The 20,906-nt window shown below is 48.3% G+C and overlaps 2 protein-coding genes across 5 annotated transcripts; one reads left to right on the top strand and one right to left on the bottom strand.

Annotated features, from left to right (window-relative positions):
• Window positions 1–60: 60 nt before the first annotated feature.
• zbtb48 (zinc finger and BTB domain containing 48) lies at window positions 61–8,269 on the bottom strand. Its single transcript, XM_064299239.1, has 11 exons — window positions 8,129–8,269; window positions 6,766–7,526; window positions 5,993–6,264; window positions 5,102–5,213; window positions 4,765–4,857; window positions 3,961–4,047; window positions 3,317–3,471; window positions 2,566–2,702; window positions 2,182–2,346; window positions 1,204–1,292; window positions 61–933 (listed from the first exon to the last, which is right to left on the bottom strand). Exons 2-11 carry the CDS (start codon window positions 7,510–7,512, stop codon window positions 493–495), a joined length of 2,298 nt encoding a protein of 765 aa, XP_064155309.1. The 5' UTR covers window positions 7,513–7,526; window positions 8,129–8,269; the 3' UTR covers window positions 61–492.
• Window positions 8,187–19,982, top strand: nol9 (nucleolar protein 9). 4 transcript variants are annotated; one of them, XM_064299242.1, is made up of 13 exons: window positions 8,187–8,325; window positions 10,231–10,792; window positions 11,461–11,683; window positions 12,676–12,809; window positions 13,085–13,226; window positions 13,671–13,767; window positions 14,012–14,109; window positions 14,620–14,781; window positions 15,377–15,614; window positions 16,437–16,551; window positions 16,798–16,972; window positions 17,318–17,451; window positions 17,860–19,982. In XM_064299242.1, the coding sequence occupies exons 2-13, from the start codon at window positions 10,277–10,279 to the stop codon at window positions 17,983–17,985; spliced, it is 2,160 nt and encodes a 719-aa protein (XP_064155312.1). In that variant the 5' UTR covers window positions 8,187–8,325; window positions 10,231–10,276; the 3' UTR covers window positions 17,986–19,982. The 4 variants fall into 4 exon arrangements, with proteins under 4 accessions (XP_064155312.1, XP_064155311.1, XP_064155310.1 ...); XM_064299241.1 differs by lacking the exon at window positions 8,187–8,325 and adding an exon at window positions 8,853–9,215; XM_064299240.1 differs by lacking the exon at window positions 8,187–8,325 and adding an exon at window positions 8,853–9,220.
• Window positions 19,983–20,906: the final 924 nt, after the last annotated feature.

Genomic DNA, 20,906 nt, shown 5'->3' with positions numbered 1-20,906 from the left:
TGTTCTTATTACCTTACCAACAGCCTTCGTCTCCCAAAGAGTCACAGTTGCATCCGCGACTGGCGTCCTGACAGTTTTTTTTTTTATTACAATTGGCAATGTTCAGCATTAAAAAAGACAGCATTTCATTTTTAAAAATTTACAAAAACATTTTTTTTTTTGCAAAGTGTTACTTGGTGATGAATTTCTTGATAAATCATGAAACTGATTTTCAGACCCTAAATGACTTCACGGCTGCCAGTATTTACAGTTGAACATTCTTCTCTGCTGTCAGAAGTCTGAGCACAAAAGCTCTTGTGCGTGTTGATGACACACTCAGGTCCTGCCTCTGGTTCAGACATTTGAGGTGTGAAAATCAGCATTTCCCGATTAATCATGACGAATGGCATTCCTGGCTACTTCACAAAGGGATGTGCAGCCGTGTGCCGTGGGTCGTGTCCTGCGTGTGGCCACGGCGTCGAACGCGGGAGCGAGGACAGGGAGCGACGTTCCTCAGGCCTTCTCCTCGGCTCCGCCCTCAGCCATCTCCTCGGTTACCACGGCAGCGTGGTCACTGGGGTAGGCCCCGGTGACCAGCAGAGTCTGTTCCATCACGTCTGCCACGGAGAACGCCGGCCCCTCCCCTTCCCCTTCCTCCTCCCCCTCCTGTTCCCCTTCCCGCTCTCCCTCTCCCTCTCCCTCCTCCTCAGCCTCCCCCTCCCCCTCCCCCTCGCCCTCCTCTCCCGCCTCGCTGGGCCCCGCCCCCTGGGTGGACACCACCTCCTCCACCACGATGGCGCTGGGCTGGATCATGACGCTGATGATGTCGCCGACCGCCGGGCCCGCCCCCTCAACCGCCTTCTCGTCCTCCACCACCAGGTTGCGTAGGCGCCGTTGCCTCGGGTTGTAGTTCTCCACCCGGTTGTGGATCTGGGAGTGTCGACGCAGATGTGCCTAAAAGAGAGGGAGGGAGGGAGGGAGAGAGTTTTGAGTTTTAAGAAGCCTTTATTTTGTCACAACCAAACTGTACATTTGTCAGAAACAACTTATGGTGTTGAGTCAACCCATGTCCCCCTAAGTACCATATTGCTTTTCCCATTTTCATTTAAATGGGTGAAATCATTATTTTATAGTGTTTGTACTTTAATGTAACCCTTGAGAGAGATGGACAGATATCACAAAGATGATCACCTTTGATTGGTTCACATTCTCTCCGTGACCTACCTGTCTGGTGAACTTGTACCCGCACTCGACGCACTCGAACTTCCGCATGCCTTTATGCCGTCGGACGTGAACCCGCAGCTGCTCTATGGCTGGGGGGGAGGGGTAAAGCAGGGTGAGGACACTGCAGTGCTTGTGTGTGCAAAAAGTTCAGGTGCCTGGGGTACAAAAGAGAAATCTGCACACTACTAAACTAACTAGTGCAAATAAACATATCAATCTGGAATATACAAAATTCTGTTGCTCAGTTTCTCCTATATGAGAGTGTTTAATGCAATGCACATGTTGTTTTTCTTAAACATATTTTTAAAATTGGGGTCAACTTTTCTCCTAATTCTCATAATGGTATTTTATCAGTTTTCTGGTCTGCGGAATTTCTATCTTAAACAAAGAACATCCAGAGCATATGGACCGTTACATCCAATAATTCATCCAGCTGTAATTAGGCATTTAGTGAAGGGAGAGATGTAAAACATCTGTTACTGTGAAAGAAACAATCATTTTTCCTCACTAGACCACAAAATGCTGAGCATAATCTTCCACGCATGGTTTGTTTCTGTCAGCAAGCAAATTAACAAATACATCATGGTCCAGTGCCTGCACTCCTGTAGACAGAATGAACAATGAATAAATCTAATATCACATGCATTTTGAACTCTCCTTTGCAAGAGCCAAACTGCAGACTCCAAACTACAGATAGCAGTGGGTTGCTATATTATTGCTCTGCTCTTATGTTAGCATTTCGGCTCTTCTTAACGGGATATGTTAGCGCTGTAGCCAATATCCTAGCACCAGGCTGATATGTTAGCACTGCAGCCCATATGCTAGCACTGGGCTGATAGGTTAGCACTGCAGCCCATATGCTAGCACTGGGCTGATAGGTTAGCGCTGCAGCCCATATGCTAGCACTGGGCTGATAGGTTAGCGCTGTGGCCCATACGCTAGTGCTGGGCTGATTTGTTAGCGCTGCGGCGGGCTCACCCTTGAAGGTCTTGCTGCAGATGTGGCAGTAGTGCGGCCGGCCCTCCTGGTGCTTGCTGGCCACGTGGCGCAGGAGCGGCCCCTTCTCCGTGAAGCGCTGGTCGCAGAACTCGCAGCGGAAGGGCCGCTCGCCCGTGTGCGTGCGGTGGTGCTTATCCAGGCTGGCTGTGGGGACAGGTGAAGGTGAACTGTGTGCATACATGCGTGTGTGTGTGTGTGTGTGTGTGTGGGAGTGCCCATGCTGTTCCTGGTAGGTGTGAAATGGGGGAGAGGCAGAGGGTATCCTCAAGTCTGTCAAGCCCTCAAGCAGACATGTCGGTAACTCTGAGCCTGGAAAGTTCCAGAAGCTCGGGGTTGTGTGTCAGGAGTCTGGTGGGCAGATACCTTGTGTCCTGAAGGTCTTCCCACAGAGGTGGCACTGGAAGGGCTTCTCTCCAGTGTGTGTGCGCAAGTGCATGTTGAGGTTGGCCTTCTGGGTGAACGCGTGGTTGCAGAACTCGCACACGAATGGCCGCTCGTTCCTGGAGGCCACGAGAACACATTACGGCCAATCAGTCTCCAGACTCTCCTGTGAATTCACTGAATCTGTGCAGACTCTCTTAAGCCCTGACCCTTTCGTGCACTGAAAGCTAGCTTGGCTGTCTCTCACTGTCCCTGAGACAGGCCGTCTCCTACATACAGACCAGTTTTGTTATATTCACCCATTAACACTCTGTGTTCAAAGTGCAGAAAAGTGTTATATTTATTCATTATTCCTATTGGTCCTCATTACAGACTATAATGTTAGATTAGCTCACGTTTAATGCCACGTTGTCCTAAGTACAGACCATAGTGTTGTTATATTCGCTCATTATCATTTTGTGTCCTAAGTACAGACCATAGTGTTGTTATATTTACTCATCACCCTTTTGTATCCTAAGTACAGACCACAGTGTAATAGTTACTCGTTTTCCTTTTGTGTCTTAATTATAGACCACAGTGTTTTACTTATTAATGCTGTCTGTTAATTAGTTCTGTCCTAAATACAGACCATAGTGTTGTTATATTGACTCATTACCCCTCTGTCTCCTCAGTATACACGTCACTGTCCCTGTTCTGTCCCATGATCCCCCTGGGTCCCCGCCCCCAGCCCTACCTGTGGATGGCCTTGATGTGCATCTGCAGGCCGTTTCGGCTGGAGGCGCGGTGCCCGCACTCCTCACACACGAACAGCTTCTCCCCGCGGTGCTTGGAGGCTTCGTGCAGACGCAGCTCCGTACGGGACAGGAAGCACTTGGGACACAGGGAGCACTGTGGGAAATAGAGTCCCCACACTCCGGGATTGAGATTATTTTCCTGATAATTCTGAAAAAACCAGTTGCCAGACCCTAAACATCTTGGGGGGCCACCAGTATTTACTGTTGAATATTTTCAACTGAGCACTGAGCAATCCTGTTTCACAAAGCAGGATTACTGAGTCAGCTGGATAACTGCAAGTAAAACCTGAAACCCTCCCAAATCTGGAATATAGACTACATCTACAAAAGAGCCATTCCGGTTTTTACTCAGAGTAGTTGTCCAGCTAACTCAGTAATCCTGCTTTGGGAAATACCACCCTTGTTCCCGGCTGTCAACGAGTGCAGACATTCTTAATGCGTGTAAATACGTCAGGCTCGTCCTCAGCCTCTTATTGAGATATTTAAGGTCTGAGTTTAAGACCATAAGCCGAGCGTATAAAATTATTCCAGCTCACTGAAAGGAGACACAAACTCTGATATGTGACAGTCTGGAAGGGCTCACCGCATGTGGTTTGGGGGCTCCATGGACCTTGATTAGATGGATCTTCAGGTCCTTTTTCTGCATGAACTGCTCAGGGCAGGATGTACACTGACACAAAGACCGATGACAATGTAAAGTGAGCTGAATTCAGTACGACGTTATAGCACTTATAATAAACAGTTCATTTAAATGGTGGATTCCTTATAATGTGTACAAGGTGTGACATAGTTTCGTTTTTTTGGTTATATTTTGAGGCAAAGTAATCATTAAGTGAAACAGAAATGCACAAATTTCATGACGGAACAGATACTTGGTCACTTATCATGGAACATATTTCATTTATTTATTAGGGCCCAAAGATGGCTGTGGAGCGTTAGCTCGTCTGGTGTTAGCGCTGCTGTGGAAATGTGGCTATAGAAGTGAGGGCCCAGAGATGCTCTGGAGGGGCGTTAGCTCTCCCAGGTTAGCGCTACTGTGGAAATGTGGCTGTAGAGGATGAGGGCCCAGTGATGGCTGTGGAGGAGCGTTAGCGCTGCTGTGGAAATGTGGCTGTAGAAGATGAGGGCCCAGAGATGCTGTGGAGCAGCGTTAGCTTGCCCAGTGTTAGCGCTGCTGTGGAAATGTCGCTGTAGAGGATGAGGGCCCAGTGATGGCTGTGGAGGAGCGTTAGCGCTGCTGTGGAAATGTGGCTGTAGAAGATGAGGGCCCAGAGATGCTGTGGAGCAGCGTTATCTCGCCCAGCGTTAGCGCTGCTTTAGAAATGTGGCTGTAGAGGATGAGGGCCCTGCAGGCCACGGGCGGCCTGGCCGGAGCTGCGGGACTCACCTTGTTGGGCATCTCCCCCGTGTGCGTGACCATGTGGAACCGCAGCTCCAGCCGCCTCTTGAACGTCATGGGACACATGGAGCACGAGAACACCTGCGCCGCACGCACACACACACACACACAGCACGGAGTAAACAGAGGCATCACACAACTTATCGTCTTAAACAGGAACTCAGAATTTGGTACTTCCTGTACAGTGTTTTAACCAAGGTGCCGTCTAATGTATTAAATGAGTTTTTTGTCTGAGGTTTGTGTGTAGTGGCTTAGGAATGCGACCCTGGGCACCATATCTGGAGACAGGGAGCTGTCTGCTGATTTATGCGGTGGCGAGACTCACCACGCCTGCCCTGTTCAGACAGTTCCGCGCCTCGTGTTCCAGAAGGTTCTCCTTCCTGTAGTAGCACTTGCCGCACTTGGAGCACTCGAACGGCTTCTCCCCGGTGTGGCGCCTGCGGTGTGGAAAAAGCCCACGTGAGAAGCGGCGCTCCACGCCGAGGCAACTTCGGCTGGGTCTGCCGCGACATTCTGCCGTGACATTTTCATCCCGCGGGCTGCTGGGATACCGTGCTCTGTGTAGACTGATGGTTTTGAACCTGCGAGGCCTGCGATCCGTGTTATGTTCATTAACTATTGCTCCAACACATAAATGTTTTTTTATCCCTGCACTTCTTGGTAAATTGTATTTGTCCTAATACTCTAGCTTAATCTTCTGCCTAGATTGGCTTTGCAGATGTTAGACCAGGATAGTGTTCATTGTTCTCAGCTAGAAATAGCTGTACAAAATAAGTAATTGTACCTTACTGAACCCGTGTTCAGCAGTTGTCTACGATCATGAAAATGCACTTCTTGTACGTCGCTTTGGATAAAAGCGTCTGCCAAATGAATGTAATGTAATGTAATGTAATGTAATGTTTTTTATGAGGTAATCACAATGGATGAATCTCCGTGTAAATAATAACTCATAACAGCATCCTACACACAAAATAAATATACTAACTCCTATTGCCCTGTCTTAGAAGAAAATACACTATTGTTTTTCAGCCTTAAAACATGGTTCATAACTGCGGTTAGGTGTGTGTGTGTCTCAGCCTAATGCAGTGTCACTAATCTCTCCATTTACAGTGAAAGATACAGCGAAGGAAAAAGGCTTTGGAAAAGAAGATGAATACTCTCAGCCAGACCAGACCAACTCACATTAAACTTATCGTTTGTGTTTGCCAGTGCTTACCGGTTGTGCACCTTGAGGTAGTATTTGCTGAGGAAGGTCTTGTGGCACGTGGGGCACTGGACAGAGCTCCTCTTGGGATCCCGAAGCGCCCCCTCGCCGTTCTCCTTGTTGACAGCTTTCCCGCGGCCCTTACGTCTGGCCCTCTGGGGCCCCCCGGTGGCGGCGGGAAGGGAGCGGGGCAGGTACTCCTCGTCCGTGTCCTCCTGAAGCCCTTCCACCTCGCCAGCATCATCTTCCTCATTGTCGTTGGCCAGCTCTGAGTTCCCTCCCACCTGGGAACAGAAACCCACCCCGTGTTTCTTTGGTAAGTAAGTCACAAGAGCCAAAAACGTTGCTTTTGCTATCACAAATATGTCATTAGAACGTTCTTACCAGACTATTGTAATGCTGATGTAACACTCGCTACTGGAAAGCAATGGAGTTCCACAACACTGACTTAGAATTTAGAAAAAAACATTCCAAAAAACCTACCCTTCAAAGGGTTAAACAAACACACTGCAGCTCCAAACATTAACAATCACTTTTTCTGTTGAACTGGATTTTAAGTTTCAAAACAACTTTTCCTATTTTTCTGTTTAGTTGACCACATTAAACATATATATTTAATCACATAACAAAGAAACTTTTTTTTTTTTTTAAGAAAGCTTGCCTCGTGCCTCACAAGACATTTTCATAACATTTTCTTACATAACTACACCATCTTGGCTCTAGGCCTGATTTCTGCCATTTAAGTGGATTCACATCCTTATCCTGATGGAGATAAATCCAGGTACCTCAGGCTCACTGGCAGGCCGGTCTCTGCTCTGACCTCCTTCCTCTGCTCCTCCCTTTCCCCCCTCTAGGGTCCCGGGGTCGGCCTTCCTGGGCGCGCCTCCGCGCGGGGTGAGAGGTGGGGTGGGGCTGTCCCTGAGCAGGCGACTGGGTCCCTTGACCGTACGGCCAGAGCGTGTTGTAGTGGTGGGGGGCGGGATGGGGGCGGTCTGTTTGGGTGTGGTACTGGCGGCTTTAGGCCGGGTTTTGGACGTCGGCCTGGGTTTCTGCTTTCCCTTCACTGGGGTCTCAGAGCTGGAGGTGTCCTGGGGAATAGAGGGAACGTTGGGCCCCCTGTAACCTTCATCCCCGGTCCCCAGCTCTTCGGTCTTGGGCCTCTGAGGCAATCTCTGCTGGCAGCTGAAGTTCTGGCAGAGGTTGACAGCGTCTGGTACTGACAGGCTGACAGCCGCCCTTCGCACTTTTTCCAAGTTGACAGAGTCCAATTTAAGCTCCCCGGTGTACACAAAGTCCAGGACCACCTCCAGTCCATCTGTAGGGCATTCCTCTGGTAGGCAGACCTCCATGCAGGCCGTGGTGGTTGTATAGGCCTCCTGGAAGAGCTCGCTGAAGCATGCTAACACGTTGCGATGTGCGAGGTACACCTGCCCGCTGCCCAAACTCAGCATTGCGTCGCAGAACCTGCCCAGCCCCCTCTGCTGGTTGAGGAAGGACAGCACGCGCTGGGCATGGGCGTGAGGCACAGCCATCTCCTCCTTGAAACCTGCAACAACCAGATGGGGAGAGGAGGAAAGTGAACTCAAGACACTATATAAACGTTTGAGACCCAATCCAGACGATATGGCGATTTAGTAATGCTAATACACATAATATTCCTGAGTTATCATTGATAATTTGTTATGTGGTTGCTTTCCCTGGGGGACAGATTCATGTTTTTGTTCTACACGGGATTTCTAACGGCCAATGTTTGCTTCCAAGATAGCGATCTAGATCGCAATGCTTCCTTGCTAGCTACATAAAACGCTTATTTGGTCAAATACAATAGAAGAACTCCCATTATGGCTCAGAAAGTATATGTCTCGTGTATTTCAGGAAATGAACATTTAATAAATTACTTGGTATCCGCATAACTGTTATTGTTCATGGCAGTGGCGTTATTAGGTTTGTGGCTACTGTGTGCGCTGGATTTCCAAGCTTCTGTGACCCGTCGATTTTATCATTTTCCATCAAAAACTATTCGGCTACAATAATTTGAGGTAGCTAACAAGCCCTTACCTCAACGTTTGCAGTAAGATCGATGTTTTTACTGACGCTCCCTAAGCTTTAATTTCTGTTGCAGATAAAATAGTGTTCTGCGCCACTCACCTTAATATTTCGATGGAAAAGTCCTTCCTGTTTCAGTCGACGAAATTATAGAATCTCTGAAATTATATTCTTTGATTAATGCTTAAACAGAAATCTTGAAGACATGAATTACTTTTTTTATTACAACATAGGAGGCCATATTGGTGCAGACACAGGATGTGACGACATTGGTGGAGAGCCCAGTAGGGAAATGTGAGGTAACGTGAGAAGCTATAGTATAAGTTGACTCTACTGGTGTCTGGTGTGCATACTAGCTTAAAGAAATCGATGTTTTACCGATCAATAGAATAAAGATTACATGTCTTCATTAGTATTAATTCAATATTCCATATTTAGCTTACTGGTTATATTAAACGTTTGAGTTCAACGCTGCTGATTAATTTACATCGCGACCCTTTGTTTTGAACCTCTTATTTTGTTTGTCACGTTACTTCACCCCACCACAGTGACTTTATCTGTTAATGTATTAAGGGGTACTTTAAATTAAGTGCAACTAGCCACCCAATGTGTACATAATCGAAAAATTATTCATTTTGTAGCAACCGCTCAGTATTTTTTTTATGTGTAATCAAACTCCAAAAAGCATTCGTTCTGTTCATAGGTTCTGTTGTAGGTTTCGTGCAGGCATTACACTTTAGCTTTTTACAACAGTAGGGGGCCCTCTTGCGGACAAGAGATTGGAAACAAAAACTTAGGGGAGGGTATTCACTGTCCAGCATTTTGTACAGTGCGCAGGGAGTGCACCGGGCACCGAGGCGACATTTCTCAAAAAATACAAATTTGAATGACTTCGACCTGCCACTGGAAGGTGTAGATGGAAGAGTTGCATGTTTAACTCTGTTTGGGCCTTTCGTTAACACGGTGTTTAATAAAAACCGGCCACATTAATTGATACTTGGTGTGAAAAACGAGGTTGGCTAGTTAGCTAACTTGTGCGGTGCTGCCAGAAGAATGATGGTTGGCCAAACAAGTCATCATGCTGTGGCGGCGGGGTCTACACATGGACCGAGAGCTAACGTTACACAAATAAGGGGCCGTTAAATGTGCGAGATAAACACTTAGCTGGTGGTCGTACGGATCAAGAGAGGTAAGGTGAGGTTTGTTTTTTGACTGTTTTTTTGGAGGTAGACCGTACTATAGAAAATTTGCTAACCAGGTTATTGTGTCTAACGTTATACAGCTAGCTATCGTTTCATAGCCAAATGGAGAGTGGTGCATGCTTGCTTATGTTCAGCTAGCAAAATTTGTAACTACAGTACAGAATTCACCTTGGTGAATCGATTATGTATTTCATGCGAGTGGCAGTGACGATGAATTTAACCTATAGTTTTGTTAAGCATTACAGAACCAGTCCAGCAAGCATAAAACACGATTTGTCTTGTAATGGCGACTTGTAGTTAGCTAAGGTGGCTAACGTTAGCTAGGTACATCAACTAAGACGTTAAAACGATTTTAAGAGGCAATCGGTATTCTCTTTCCCGCAACTTAACAAACGCTAGTTAATCTAGATGAGCAAATTGTGCAATATATTGTATTGTATAATAACTTGGAATATAATATTATAGTTTCTAGTAGTTATTACTGCATCAATACGAATATATATTTTTTTAAATATTATGGGATGTTATAGCTAACCAATAAAAAGCTGCCTAGTTTACGAAACCGGTGTGCAAGAAACGCCATGCATGATATTCTGCGTCAGTGTCGGTTTGTAGTTTGAAATGCATACTCTAGTTTTAAGTAAACAATTTTAAGATATTCAGATACAAGGTTAAAGTAGTAGACGACACACTTTAGCTCTTAATGTAATTTTTAATAATTAGTGCTAATCAGTTGGCCTTTGTGCCTTGTAAGAACTCAGGAGCTTTTGGTCTTGAAAGTGGACATTCTGACTACCAGACCACTGGAATGGTCACGTACTGTGTATTGATTAGGCTACTACCGAATGGTGAGGTCCATCATCTCGTTTTCCACGCGATTCTCATATTTTAGGCTAGACTTAAATTAACAGAATTGTCTCGCGTCTTCTCGCCTGTCTTGTTATTCTCCAATTTCACGTGTACTGTGTGACCTGCCAAATTAATTGTCACATTTATCTACAGGTGCCCTGTTCAGCAGTTTAAAGTAGCAGCGGTTAGGCAGGAGAACATGAAAGTGGCAAACGGTGGCCCTAAGGCCAAAGGGAGGAGTTCTGGGGAAATGAAGAAGGCCAAGAAGAAGAGGAGGCAGTTCCACACCCAGAAATCCAGCATGGTGAACTCAGACTCCGCAAGCACCAGCCCAGACACTGCCATGGCCAAAAAGTACTACCAGTTGTCCAGCAGGGGGCAGCACAGCGTAAAGAGACTGAAGAGTGGCGCTCGGCCGGTCAACTCTGGGCAGAGCCAGGGGCAGGGACCTCCTCCGAAGACCAAAGGGAAGGCTAAGCCTGGCTCATCGGACCCTCACGCCCACACCAATGGGGGCGCTGGGCCGCACCTTCTGACGGAGTCCAGCTCGGAGGACTCGGAGTACTGGACCGCCTTCGCCCTGTCAGTCCTGCAGAATGGTGTGGAAGGGGAACGCCCAGCGGGGACGGACCCCGACGGAAAAGGGGAGGAGCCATACCACGCCGAGCGAGACCCCATCCACAACTGGACCGTACTGCTCATGCGGCAGGGACAGGTAGGTGGGGACAGCGGCGCTCACCTTTCAGAACGCAGCATTGCATGCTGGGATAGCAGCGTCTCGCTGCATGCGTCTTTCAGTCTCCAGTATGAGTGGTGGAATGCAAAATGTACTCATTTCTACTGCATGGTTGCATTCACAACTGCATTGCTGACTGTTCTGTGTTTTCATACGCAAACTCAATTTCTCTGTTTTCAATGTTAGTTCATAGAAATGTTTTGTATGGGAAAATTTATAGTTTCTAGGGATTCCCTGCTATAATGTGTGCATTTTTATGCAGTTCAGCAGCTAGCTAAAAAAACTCAACATGCTCACGAAAACTGCTTGTTTTATTACACCAAGTGAACCATTCTAGTGCAGTGCCGGATGTGTATATTATGCACTTATTGTATGTCGCTTTTGATAAAAGCGTCAAAATAAATATAATGCAATATAATGCCAATTCTAGCTTTTGTTGGTGGGCCTATATTTTTCTGTAAACATTTTTAGATTGTGTTTTTCCTTTTGAGAAAAATTATTGCTGCAAATGTGGTGTGCAGATATAGTTTACCCACAGTTACTTTAGTTGAAACAGTACCACACAAAGCTTGGCCACTCATGTCGCTGGAAGTGAAACCTGATTTGTTTGCATCCTGGGTAATTGAGTCTCCTCCTTCTCTGCCCAGCGGTTGCATTTCCGGGGGAAGGCCCTGCTCACCTGCCTGTACGGGAGAGTGGAGGTGCTGGGGTTCACCATCGAAGAGGGCCAGCAGCCGTACCCCGTCTTTTCCCCACCCACGCACTTCCCCCTGTCCATCACCGCCATGGGAAACTCCTCCCTCATCTGCAAGAGCGTTAAAGAGCGCCGCCTGGAGGCCAAGAGCATCATCCGCAAATACCTGTCCATAGGTACTGCCCCAGGGAGGGGTCACGGTCTCTGGGCTCTGAGGGGGAGGTGGATTGTGGGAAGGGGAAGCGCATGGGCAGGCAGGCACATGCGCCCACACACACAGACGCACACACACACACACACACACACACACACATACACATGCAAACACACATGCGTTATGAGCACCAAGGAAAAATGGGTCCGTTTTTGCTCGGTAGGTTGGTAAATGGTGACCTCAGTGGAGCAACAGACTCTGTAAGAACACCTCTTATTAACTCCAGTTATGCGCTGAGGTTTCATCAACCGGAGCATTTTATGCAGTGTGAAAAGAACAGAAAGAAAAAAAGTAAAAAATAAACATCTGTGCCAGTGGTCAAATGACACATTGGCCCGATGGGAATCGTGAGCTGTAGTGTGGCATTGCGGTTTGGGTTTGGACACTCCTCAAGCCTATTACCCACATGTTATCTTTCCTAACCACGACTCCAAACTCGCCCCGCCCCACTGGATTATTTCCCCGTTAACGCTGCATTATTTCTGAAATGGCGGCGAAAGCGATGAAGACTGAACGTTCCGTACTTTCATCCCAGAAACTTTAATTCGGTCAGTTCAACTTGCAATGCTTTCACTAAGTGTGCTATATTGCGAATGATTTCTGAAATGGGGAAGATTAAATTTTTAATCAGTCACAATTAAATTGAATTAGGTTCATAATTATGAAATCATTAGGATCATAATTGCTGAAAGAGTATCAACCTGGTCACTGAAACTAAATCATTTGAGCTAAATGCAAGCTCAAAACCCAAAGCAAATGACAGTGAGTCGAACCTGTAAGTTCAAGGGGACGTATTTTCAACAACTTTAAATTACCCAGGGATTGGCTACAACTGAATGCAGTGTTTTGGGGGGGGGGGGGGGGGGAATCATGACTGAGTTAGAGAACCCCTTGTGTGAGGTAGTGTGACCCTGGCGGGTTCTGACCCGGCCTGTTGCCGTGGTGGTTCTGCAGCAGATCCGCGGAAGAGGCTCCTGGGTGCGGTGGATCCGGACTGCTGCCTGGTTCTGCTGGAGCCGCTGGACACCCCTCTGACCCGCTTCCTCTCCAGCCTGCCGGAACACCGGGACCTGTTCAGCCTCAGCGCGGTGAGCCCGCAGCCGCTCGCCGGGCTAGCACACCCGCTGTATCTGCTGTCTGTTATTACTGTTATTAGCATTATTCTCGGCCTGTTACTTAAGAGAAATGTCTAAATATTATTTTTCGTCACTATTTCTTCATTAATTTTGGAAAATGATGACGATATTTTTATAGGATAAATGTATTGTAACGGTTGACATTATAACTGATAAAACCACAATAGAAAAAAAGAAAAACTCGGAGGACCGCAGACTGACAGAGTTGCGCTTTGATTGGTTGACAGAGGGAGCTGGACCAATCGTCGGTCCCGGAATGCCCCCTGTCAGCAGTGGGCCTCATCCCCCTGCGCAGCAGCGGCGGCGAAAGCCTTGTGATGTCACAGAGCTACCGGAACGCCCTCTCCGGCCTGCTGCACGCCTGCCAAGGTAGCCCCCACCGCGGCCCGCATAGTTCTTCCGCAGGTGCACACTCCGCCAGGCAGCCGGCCGAGTCTTGAGCCGTACGCTGCTCCTCCCGCGTGGACGGGGGTTCGATTCCCCCACCGTGGCACTTTCTCAGCTGTGGTCCCTTCTCTGTCAGTTACTCCGGCTGCTTTGTCGCTGTTTGAGTAAAGCACAAGTGTGTGAAAGGAGGGCAGAATGTCCTGCTCTTCTTTAAAAAAAACTAACACAAAAAGAAACTCCTGCCCCAGGGTTCTTTGTTAAATACGCTCCTATCATTAAACCCTTTTAATGAACCCTTGATTTCCTTTGCTGCAATCGTGTCGCTTGTCTCCAGGGATGTGTCACTGTGTCATGTTTTAATTATCAAATTAACATCAATCCCCTGTTCCCTGCCACCCCCCCCACCCCCCCCCCCCCCCATCACAGAAGAATCTGATGGCTGTCCGGTCATCCTGGTGTGCGGGGCCAAGAACACCGGGAAGTCCTCCTTCACCCGGCACCTCATCAACACCCTGCTCAACCAGTGAGTGCTGCCCCCACCCGCCAGGTCGTCGCGGCGACGTGCGTGATCGGAAAGGGTCAGGGCATGTTGAGATAAAGCAGCTGCACTATGAGCGGTGCTCTGTGTAAGAGTGGAAGCTTCTGTCTACTCAAGTGTTAACGGATGTAACGCTTACACTCTTTACTGTGTGTGTGTGTGTGTGTGTGTGTGCACGTGTGTCTGTGTGCCCGTCTGTGTGTGTGTGTACGTGTCTGTCTCCGTACAGCACTGCCAGTGTGGACTACCTGGAGTGCGATCTTGGCCAGACGGAGTTCACCCCTCCCGGCTGCCTGTCCTTGCTCACCGTCACCGAGCCGCTGCTGGGTACGTACCTGACTGAGCCTGAGCAGCCACGCCCAACCGTGGAGGGCGGGGCTCGTAGATTACTCTGGGCGGAATCTGTGCAAAGCGTTCTGTAGAAGGCGTTGTTTCTCTTTGCTTTCCTATCTCATTATATCATTATTGCAACTGAACTGAAGTACAGTTGAATTGAACTGAAGTGACTGTTTACGGTGGTGTCCTTCAGTACAACGCTTCAAACGGTACAGTGGGAAATAATTTTTTTGGTTTATTTATTTTTTTTTTTTGCTATTTCAAAGTTTTTAATGACTTGGTTTCACATTGTTTGGTCAAGTTGTTCTGTTTCCCTACTGTAGTCCACAGCTTGGCAGTATATGTTTGCATAGGGTTCACTGGTGGCATGGGGAGAGCTAAGGAAATGCCTCTTTGTGGCCTGCTTTGTGACGTCAGTGCGAAACCACCCCTTGTGATGATGATGTCACAGAGCAGTCTCGGTTCAGTTGTGGCTCTCTCTCTCTCTCGCTCTCTCCTCAGGCGCCCCGTTCACACACCAGTGCACCCCGGAGCACATGGTGTTTTTCGGCGAGACGTCCTGCGAGAGGGACCTGGACCGCTACCTGGAGTCGCTCAAGTTCCTGTGGCGCTCCTACAGCCGCGAGACGCCCGTCATCGTCAACACCATGGGCTGGGTCAAAGGTCGGTCCCAGCGCTTCCTGCTGATGATGGGAGAGCAGGGCTTCACAAACCTTTACTAGCTGAGCTCCAATGAGTTCCATAGCAGAATGTGATGATTAGTTGGATGTCATTGAGTCACCATAATATATAAAGGGTCAACTGATGCTTTGTTTCGTTAATGTCACTCTTTCATGACATCTGACTAAATTTGGGGTCAATTCCATTTCAGTTCCGTTGATTCAGTAAATTAATTGAAGCTCACCTTGTGAATTGGACGCCCTGTTACATTCTATTAGAATTTAACCCTAGAATGTTACAAATAGGGAACGTTTTATGAAAAATTCAGTCAGTCAGTGTTCTAGAACCCCATTGCTTTCAATTACCTGCAGTGATATATCAGTATTAGAATGTTCAGTTAAGAACATTCTAATCATATATTTGTGATCTCACGTATTAATGGGTCAATTAAGTCACCTGAACTGAATTTTCCTGAATTGAAATTAAGTTGGTTAAATTGAATTAAATTTCCTGAATTTAAACCTGCTACCACTGGAAGTCAGGTTCAGCCTGTGCCCTGTCTCCTCCCCCCCACTGATGGTCATCTCCTCTGCTGTAGGTTTTGGCTTCCAGCTGCTGGTGGACTTAATTCGACTGTTCTCCGTCACCCACGTGGTGCAGCTGAGCTACGGCTCCACCACCCAGTGCGCAGACCTCACCCCAGCCTTCATGAGCTCCGCCCCCGGCTGGCAGACCCGCCCCCCGGCTCCGCCCACGGAAGAGCAAGCCGCGCCCCAGCCCCACGTGCTGCTCAGCGTCCAGTCGGAATTCGAGGGAGCGGGGACCGTGAGCAACATGTGAGGAAATTTCAGCGTTTGGTTCACTCCGCTCAGTCAGTCGACTCTTTCTTTACGGTTATTGCGGTAGTAGTCTACTCCAAATACAGCTCGATTTGTTTTCATGCATTATAAATCAAACCCTGTGCTTGGCCTAACAGGTCCTCCAATTAAGCATAGTACTGCAATTCCTATGAAGCATTTCACCATCATCTCATTGACATCATAGATGATGACTTAAGAATTATGGGAGCTTGGGGCGAGGGAAGTGTGAGCAGCTGTACTGATGCCAGTTTGGTTTTTAATGGACACATTACAAGGGCCTGCACCTGTATAAATGATTGATTTAGCAATGCAAAAGATAACAGTAACATTTTTTTTGTAAATCAAAAAAATTTAAGGGCACACTTAAGCGTCCCACTTTGTAGTGCTCCTAAATTATTTTTTTTAGTTAGCGCACATCAATTCTCTGGAGCAAACGCTCCTAAAACGAGAGCGCTGTGGAGCCCTGAATCCACCACCCACTTTTGGGGACGCAACCCATCTTGTGAGCTTGCTGAAAGCCGGTCGGGCGGTTCAAGCGTAAGCTTTGAGATGCAGGCCACTGGTTTATTAGTCACATTCCTTGAACCGCCCGCTGAGAATCTGACCCCTGTCTTAGCTGGCATATCGCTGGCTTGGCCCGTCTCCACTATAGTAAGTGCTGTCCCCAGATGATAAGGTGAATGTGTTTAAAGTGTGTAAGGCTTGTGGGGCCCTGACCTGGGTCTGGCTGCTGGAGTCACGTGTGGTCTGTGTGCAGCGGGCGGTTAGAGTCACTGCTGTGTTTCTCTGCTGTCGCAGGAGGTACCACCGCTCCAACATTCTGCGCGACCTGGCCCTGCTGGCCTACTTCAGCCAGCTGCAGGCCCCCGAGTCGGGCCCCGTGAGGCCCCTGCACTGCTTCATCCCGTACCAGGTAAGCCCCTCCTGCAGTGAGTGTGAGAGAGTGTGAGTGTGTGTGAGTGAGAGAGAGAGTCTCTGGGCTCTGGCCTGCTCTCTTTGTGCCCTTATCTGAGGTACTCTGTGGTACACCTCTAATATGTTCTCTCTCTAATGTGTTCTCTCTCTCCCCCTCCCTCCTCTCCCCCTCCTCTTCCTCTCTCTCCCCCTCTCTCTCTCCCCCTCTCTCCCCCCTCCTCCCCTCCCCTCTCCCCTCCCGCAGGTCCCCATGTCGGCCGTGGCGGTGCGGGTGACTCACTCTGAGGTGGCCCCCCTGCACACGCTCTACGCTGCTAACGGCAGCCTGGTGGGGCTCTGCTGCCTGGGGGAGAAGGTGGGGGGCTCCGGGGGGCCCGTCCTGCTCTCGCACACCCCCATCTGCCCCTGCGTGGGCTTCGGTGAGTACCCCGACCCCTCCCCCTCTCTCTCCCCCTCTATCCCTGTGTCTCTCGCTACAGCTCTCCATCTCATTTTTTATGGTATGTTTTAGGGATGTTGTAAGTTCCTGGCGCTGTGGACAGTCATGAACATTACTGTTAGCCGTATGATGAATTGTCGTGTTCAGCTTTGTCAGAAGGGGTGTGATATTAGTCTAACTAGAACACTGCCGTTGAGTCTGTACCAGGGGTTGGTCACCACTGATCTAGAACGTTCTCCACCCCTTGTTCAGCTGCATCAGTTGTTCAGATGTAAGCAGATGTCTTTGAGTGATAAGGTGCTGACGTTGAGGTTGCGTTGGGCAGGTGTACTGCGGGGTGCGGACACGGCGCGGGGGCTGTACTTCCTGGTGACCCCCGTGGCCCCCTCCGTCCTGCGGCGAGTCAACTGCCTGCTGATGGGCGGAGTCACGCTGCCCCACACCCTCCTGAGAGCGCAGGTGAGCGGGCGTGTCTGTCTGTCTGAGTGTCTGTCTGTCTGAGTGTAGGTGTGTTTCGTGTGTCCCTTCTGACCCTCTGGCTGTCTGATCCTGACGCGGCTGTGTGTTTGACTGCATGTTCATCTGCAGGCTTGCTGCCTGTCAGTGCCTAATTTATCAGTGTACGTGTGAGTGTGTGCGTGTACCTGTGTACATGCGTGCGTGTGTGCACGTGCGTATGTGCGTGCGCGTGTGTGTGTGTGTGTGTGTGTGTGTGTCTGTGTGTGTGTGTGTGTGTGCGCACCACTCTTATGGTCTTTCTGTATTTGTGAGTCTCAACGTGTCTCTCATTCCCACCTTTCTCCACCCTCTGTCCCCCTCTTTTCTCTCTCTCTGCCCCCCTTCTCTTCCCTTCTCTTTCTCCTGCAGCGGGGGATTGAAGGGGAGAAGCCCTACGTAACCATGGAGTACAGCTTCGAGCTGACGGGGGCGGGGAAGATGAAGGTCTTCAAAGGGCTCCTGAGGAGAGAGCACATGGGTGGGAGTGGCCACTAGAGGCCCCGCCCCCACGTCTCTGTCTCTCTGACCACCAGTGTCCATACCCCTCTATCCTCCAATGAGGAGCCTCTGCCTGACCAACAGAATCAAACGGAACACTGGTGAACGGGGAGGTGAAGAGTTCGCAGCATGGGAGGACCTTTTCCCTTGTATTGTTATTGCTTTTTTTCCACGTACGCTCAAAGGTGACTGTGGTACACACAGCGCAGATCGCTTGTCCCAGGCTGTTGGGCCCATCAGCCCCCTGACGAAGCCTCCAGGTCACATCTGTCAGAAAACATGCCAGCCATCAGCGAGCTCCCTTTCCCACCACAGCAGGGCTGTCAGGCTCCAGTCCTGGAGGGACACAGTACCCCTTTAACTCCAATGCTGAAGGGCCACAGCAGGTTTAACTAGATCCTGGAGGATTCCGATTTTTCATGCGTCTCAAGTCCCTGATTGGCAAAATAAGTCTCTCACCTCCAAGACCTAAATTGGCTGCTGACAGTAAACTACAAAAATCTGCAAATGCTGTGGCCCGCTAGACTGAAGTTAAACTTACAGACAGTTTTACCCTCCAGGACTGGAGTTAAACCTGCAGGCACTGCGGCCCTCCAGGACTGGAGTTAAACCTGCAGACACTGCAGCCTTCCAGGACTGGAGTTAAATCTGCTATGGCCCTATAGGACTGGAGTTTGGCACTAGGACATTTAAAAAGATTTGTGCCATTCACATATGTTCAGAAAAGCTTCATTTCAAGTCCCTGGATTTCTGCAATGGAATTGCTTCATCTAATTTCACATGCAAGTTGGCGATTTGTTTTCGTTTTTGGCGAAAAGGGGGCACGATGACATTGAAACCTGCCAGAAACTATTAGATCTATGATCTAGAACTCTGCAGTCAAAGGAACGTCCCATTTTTTCAGTCACTTGGGCAAAACTGGATTTTGTCCAAACAAAAAAAAGAAAAAAAAAAACTTATCATTTTTATTGTGAGACATGATTAAGCTCTGGAAACACACATAACGTGTCTCTTTTCCATTTAAGGCAACATGTATTTTAGCGAGTAAAAGCACAATTACTGTACTGAATAATTCTGTAGTCAATCTTTACACTGTAGAGCCTGTATATCTGCCTGTCGCTCACAGAACCCTCTTCGTTCTGGGCGGCCGTGTTAGAGTCTGTTTTAGTCTTACTGGTCGAGGTTTTAGTCTGGCCTTTGCAAACGGACGCTGTGTCCAGCAGTGGAGTCGCGCCATTTTTTCTGCTAGGACAGTTTAAATCATCGCTGTACAGACATGCCAGCTTGAAGCCGTTTCACTCTTTAGTCTGCGAGAGTGGTAACGGTCATCTCCTCCAAGACTATACTGCGTTTGAACCGGGCAGGCTGGCTGTGCTCTTACTGCGTTTCGTTCCCTACACCCTCTTGCAAGTGTGCACTTGGTGGGACACCTGCCCTTGCTCAGGGGAAGAGCGAGTGAGCGACTTTGGAGCATTGTCCTGTTCTCACACGCCTGTGGGAATTCTGTAGAAAGACCCGGAAGAAAACTGGTGGTGGTTTTGACCTCAATACCCACCAGTGCAACAGCGCCATGAGCAACCGGAAACTGTCCAAATGTTGAAAGTTGGGACCGTGAGGAGACTGGAACTTGTGGTTCCTTTCCTGGGTGGACTTTTGGGAACGGGGGTGAGGGTCTATCCAGTGAGGCCTCATTCTGTTCTTTTGACTACTCTGAAAGGCCTCCTTTCTCTATTGGTTAGTTTTGTGGAGTGTTAGGCGGTGCTTGTCATAAAATGCCTGTGAGAATGGACTTCTTTGAAGGAGGGGGAGGAGCTGGAGAGTAGAGGCGACATCCTGGGTCATTGTGGGAGGGGCCAATGGCAGTTATTGTCGTACAGTTGACGCAACCCCTGACGTTCAACTGGTTACTAATAATTTTTTTTATGTGCTATCAAAATACGGGAAGCGTGGAGGGATACTGTTATCATAATAAAATATTGCTCTTGTGTAAATAATGGGTGTCATGTTGCTCTTTGGCTTGAGTAGGATTAGTTATATTGCTGGTGTACAGGTGAGTTAAATAAGTAAAGTTTCAGTACTTTGTGCACTATTATAATAAGCTCATATTTGTTTAAACCTTTGCGTTGTTGCCATTATTTGTTTCAAGCTGACTTGGTTTTTTTTACCACTAGATGGCAGTAGAGATCCCTTCAATATAAGTCACTACATGAATTGCTCTCAATTTCACTGTTCCAGTCTGGTGTAGGGGTGACTCACTTGGCTGCTAGAGGCTCTGCTTGTATGATTCTCTCTGAAAAAATTTTTGTGATTAGCTATGAAATAAAGTGATTTAATTAGCAGTTGGCTTCAAGTCGAGCCTCACCACACACGGCTCCCTCAGAGAATAGTAGTCACTCCGGTTTTCATAGCAAGGCAGTGCAGCACATAAGCTCATTTAAATTTGTACGGTTGGGCTGTCATGCGCTGCAGTCGGAGATGACTGTACCCCGGTATGCCGGTTATGGCTAAAGCCTCCCGATTCCTTTATTTTGTCCATAGCTTACGTGTGGCAATGGCTTCCAGAAGGCGGGCATCTGATTTCTCCTGACTAAAATAATCATATAAACCCTTAAGGTGTAAGGTCCATTTTAATTGTATTTCTTGTGCGTGCCTGAAAGAAAACGCTCTTTCGGGCATGCGCCTGCAATGGAAGATTACCCAAATATATGCCACTGCCATCTGTGACTCCTGCAGGTCGTTAATGAGTGTCAGCACGCCCTGCTCCCTGCCCGCAACACGAGGGACAAACCTTTCCATATTTTTTTTGTGTAATTTCATTCGTGACTAATGTCGTGATAGCGCTGTTGGATGCATTAAACCGCTTGGCTGCAGTGAGAGCAGCGTACAGCCCGGCCTACAACAAAAGACAATGAAAGGAT

This window comes from Anguilla rostrata, chromosome 11, assembly GCF_018555375.3.
Source record: "Anguilla rostrata isolate EN2019 chromosome 11, ASM1855537v3, whole genome shotgun sequence".
NCBI lineage: Eukaryota > Metazoa > Chordata > Actinopteri > Anguilliformes > Anguillidae > Anguilla > Anguilla rostrata.
The sequence above is the reverse complement of the archived record's forward strand: the minus strand, read 5'-3'. Positions and strand labels throughout refer to the sequence as shown.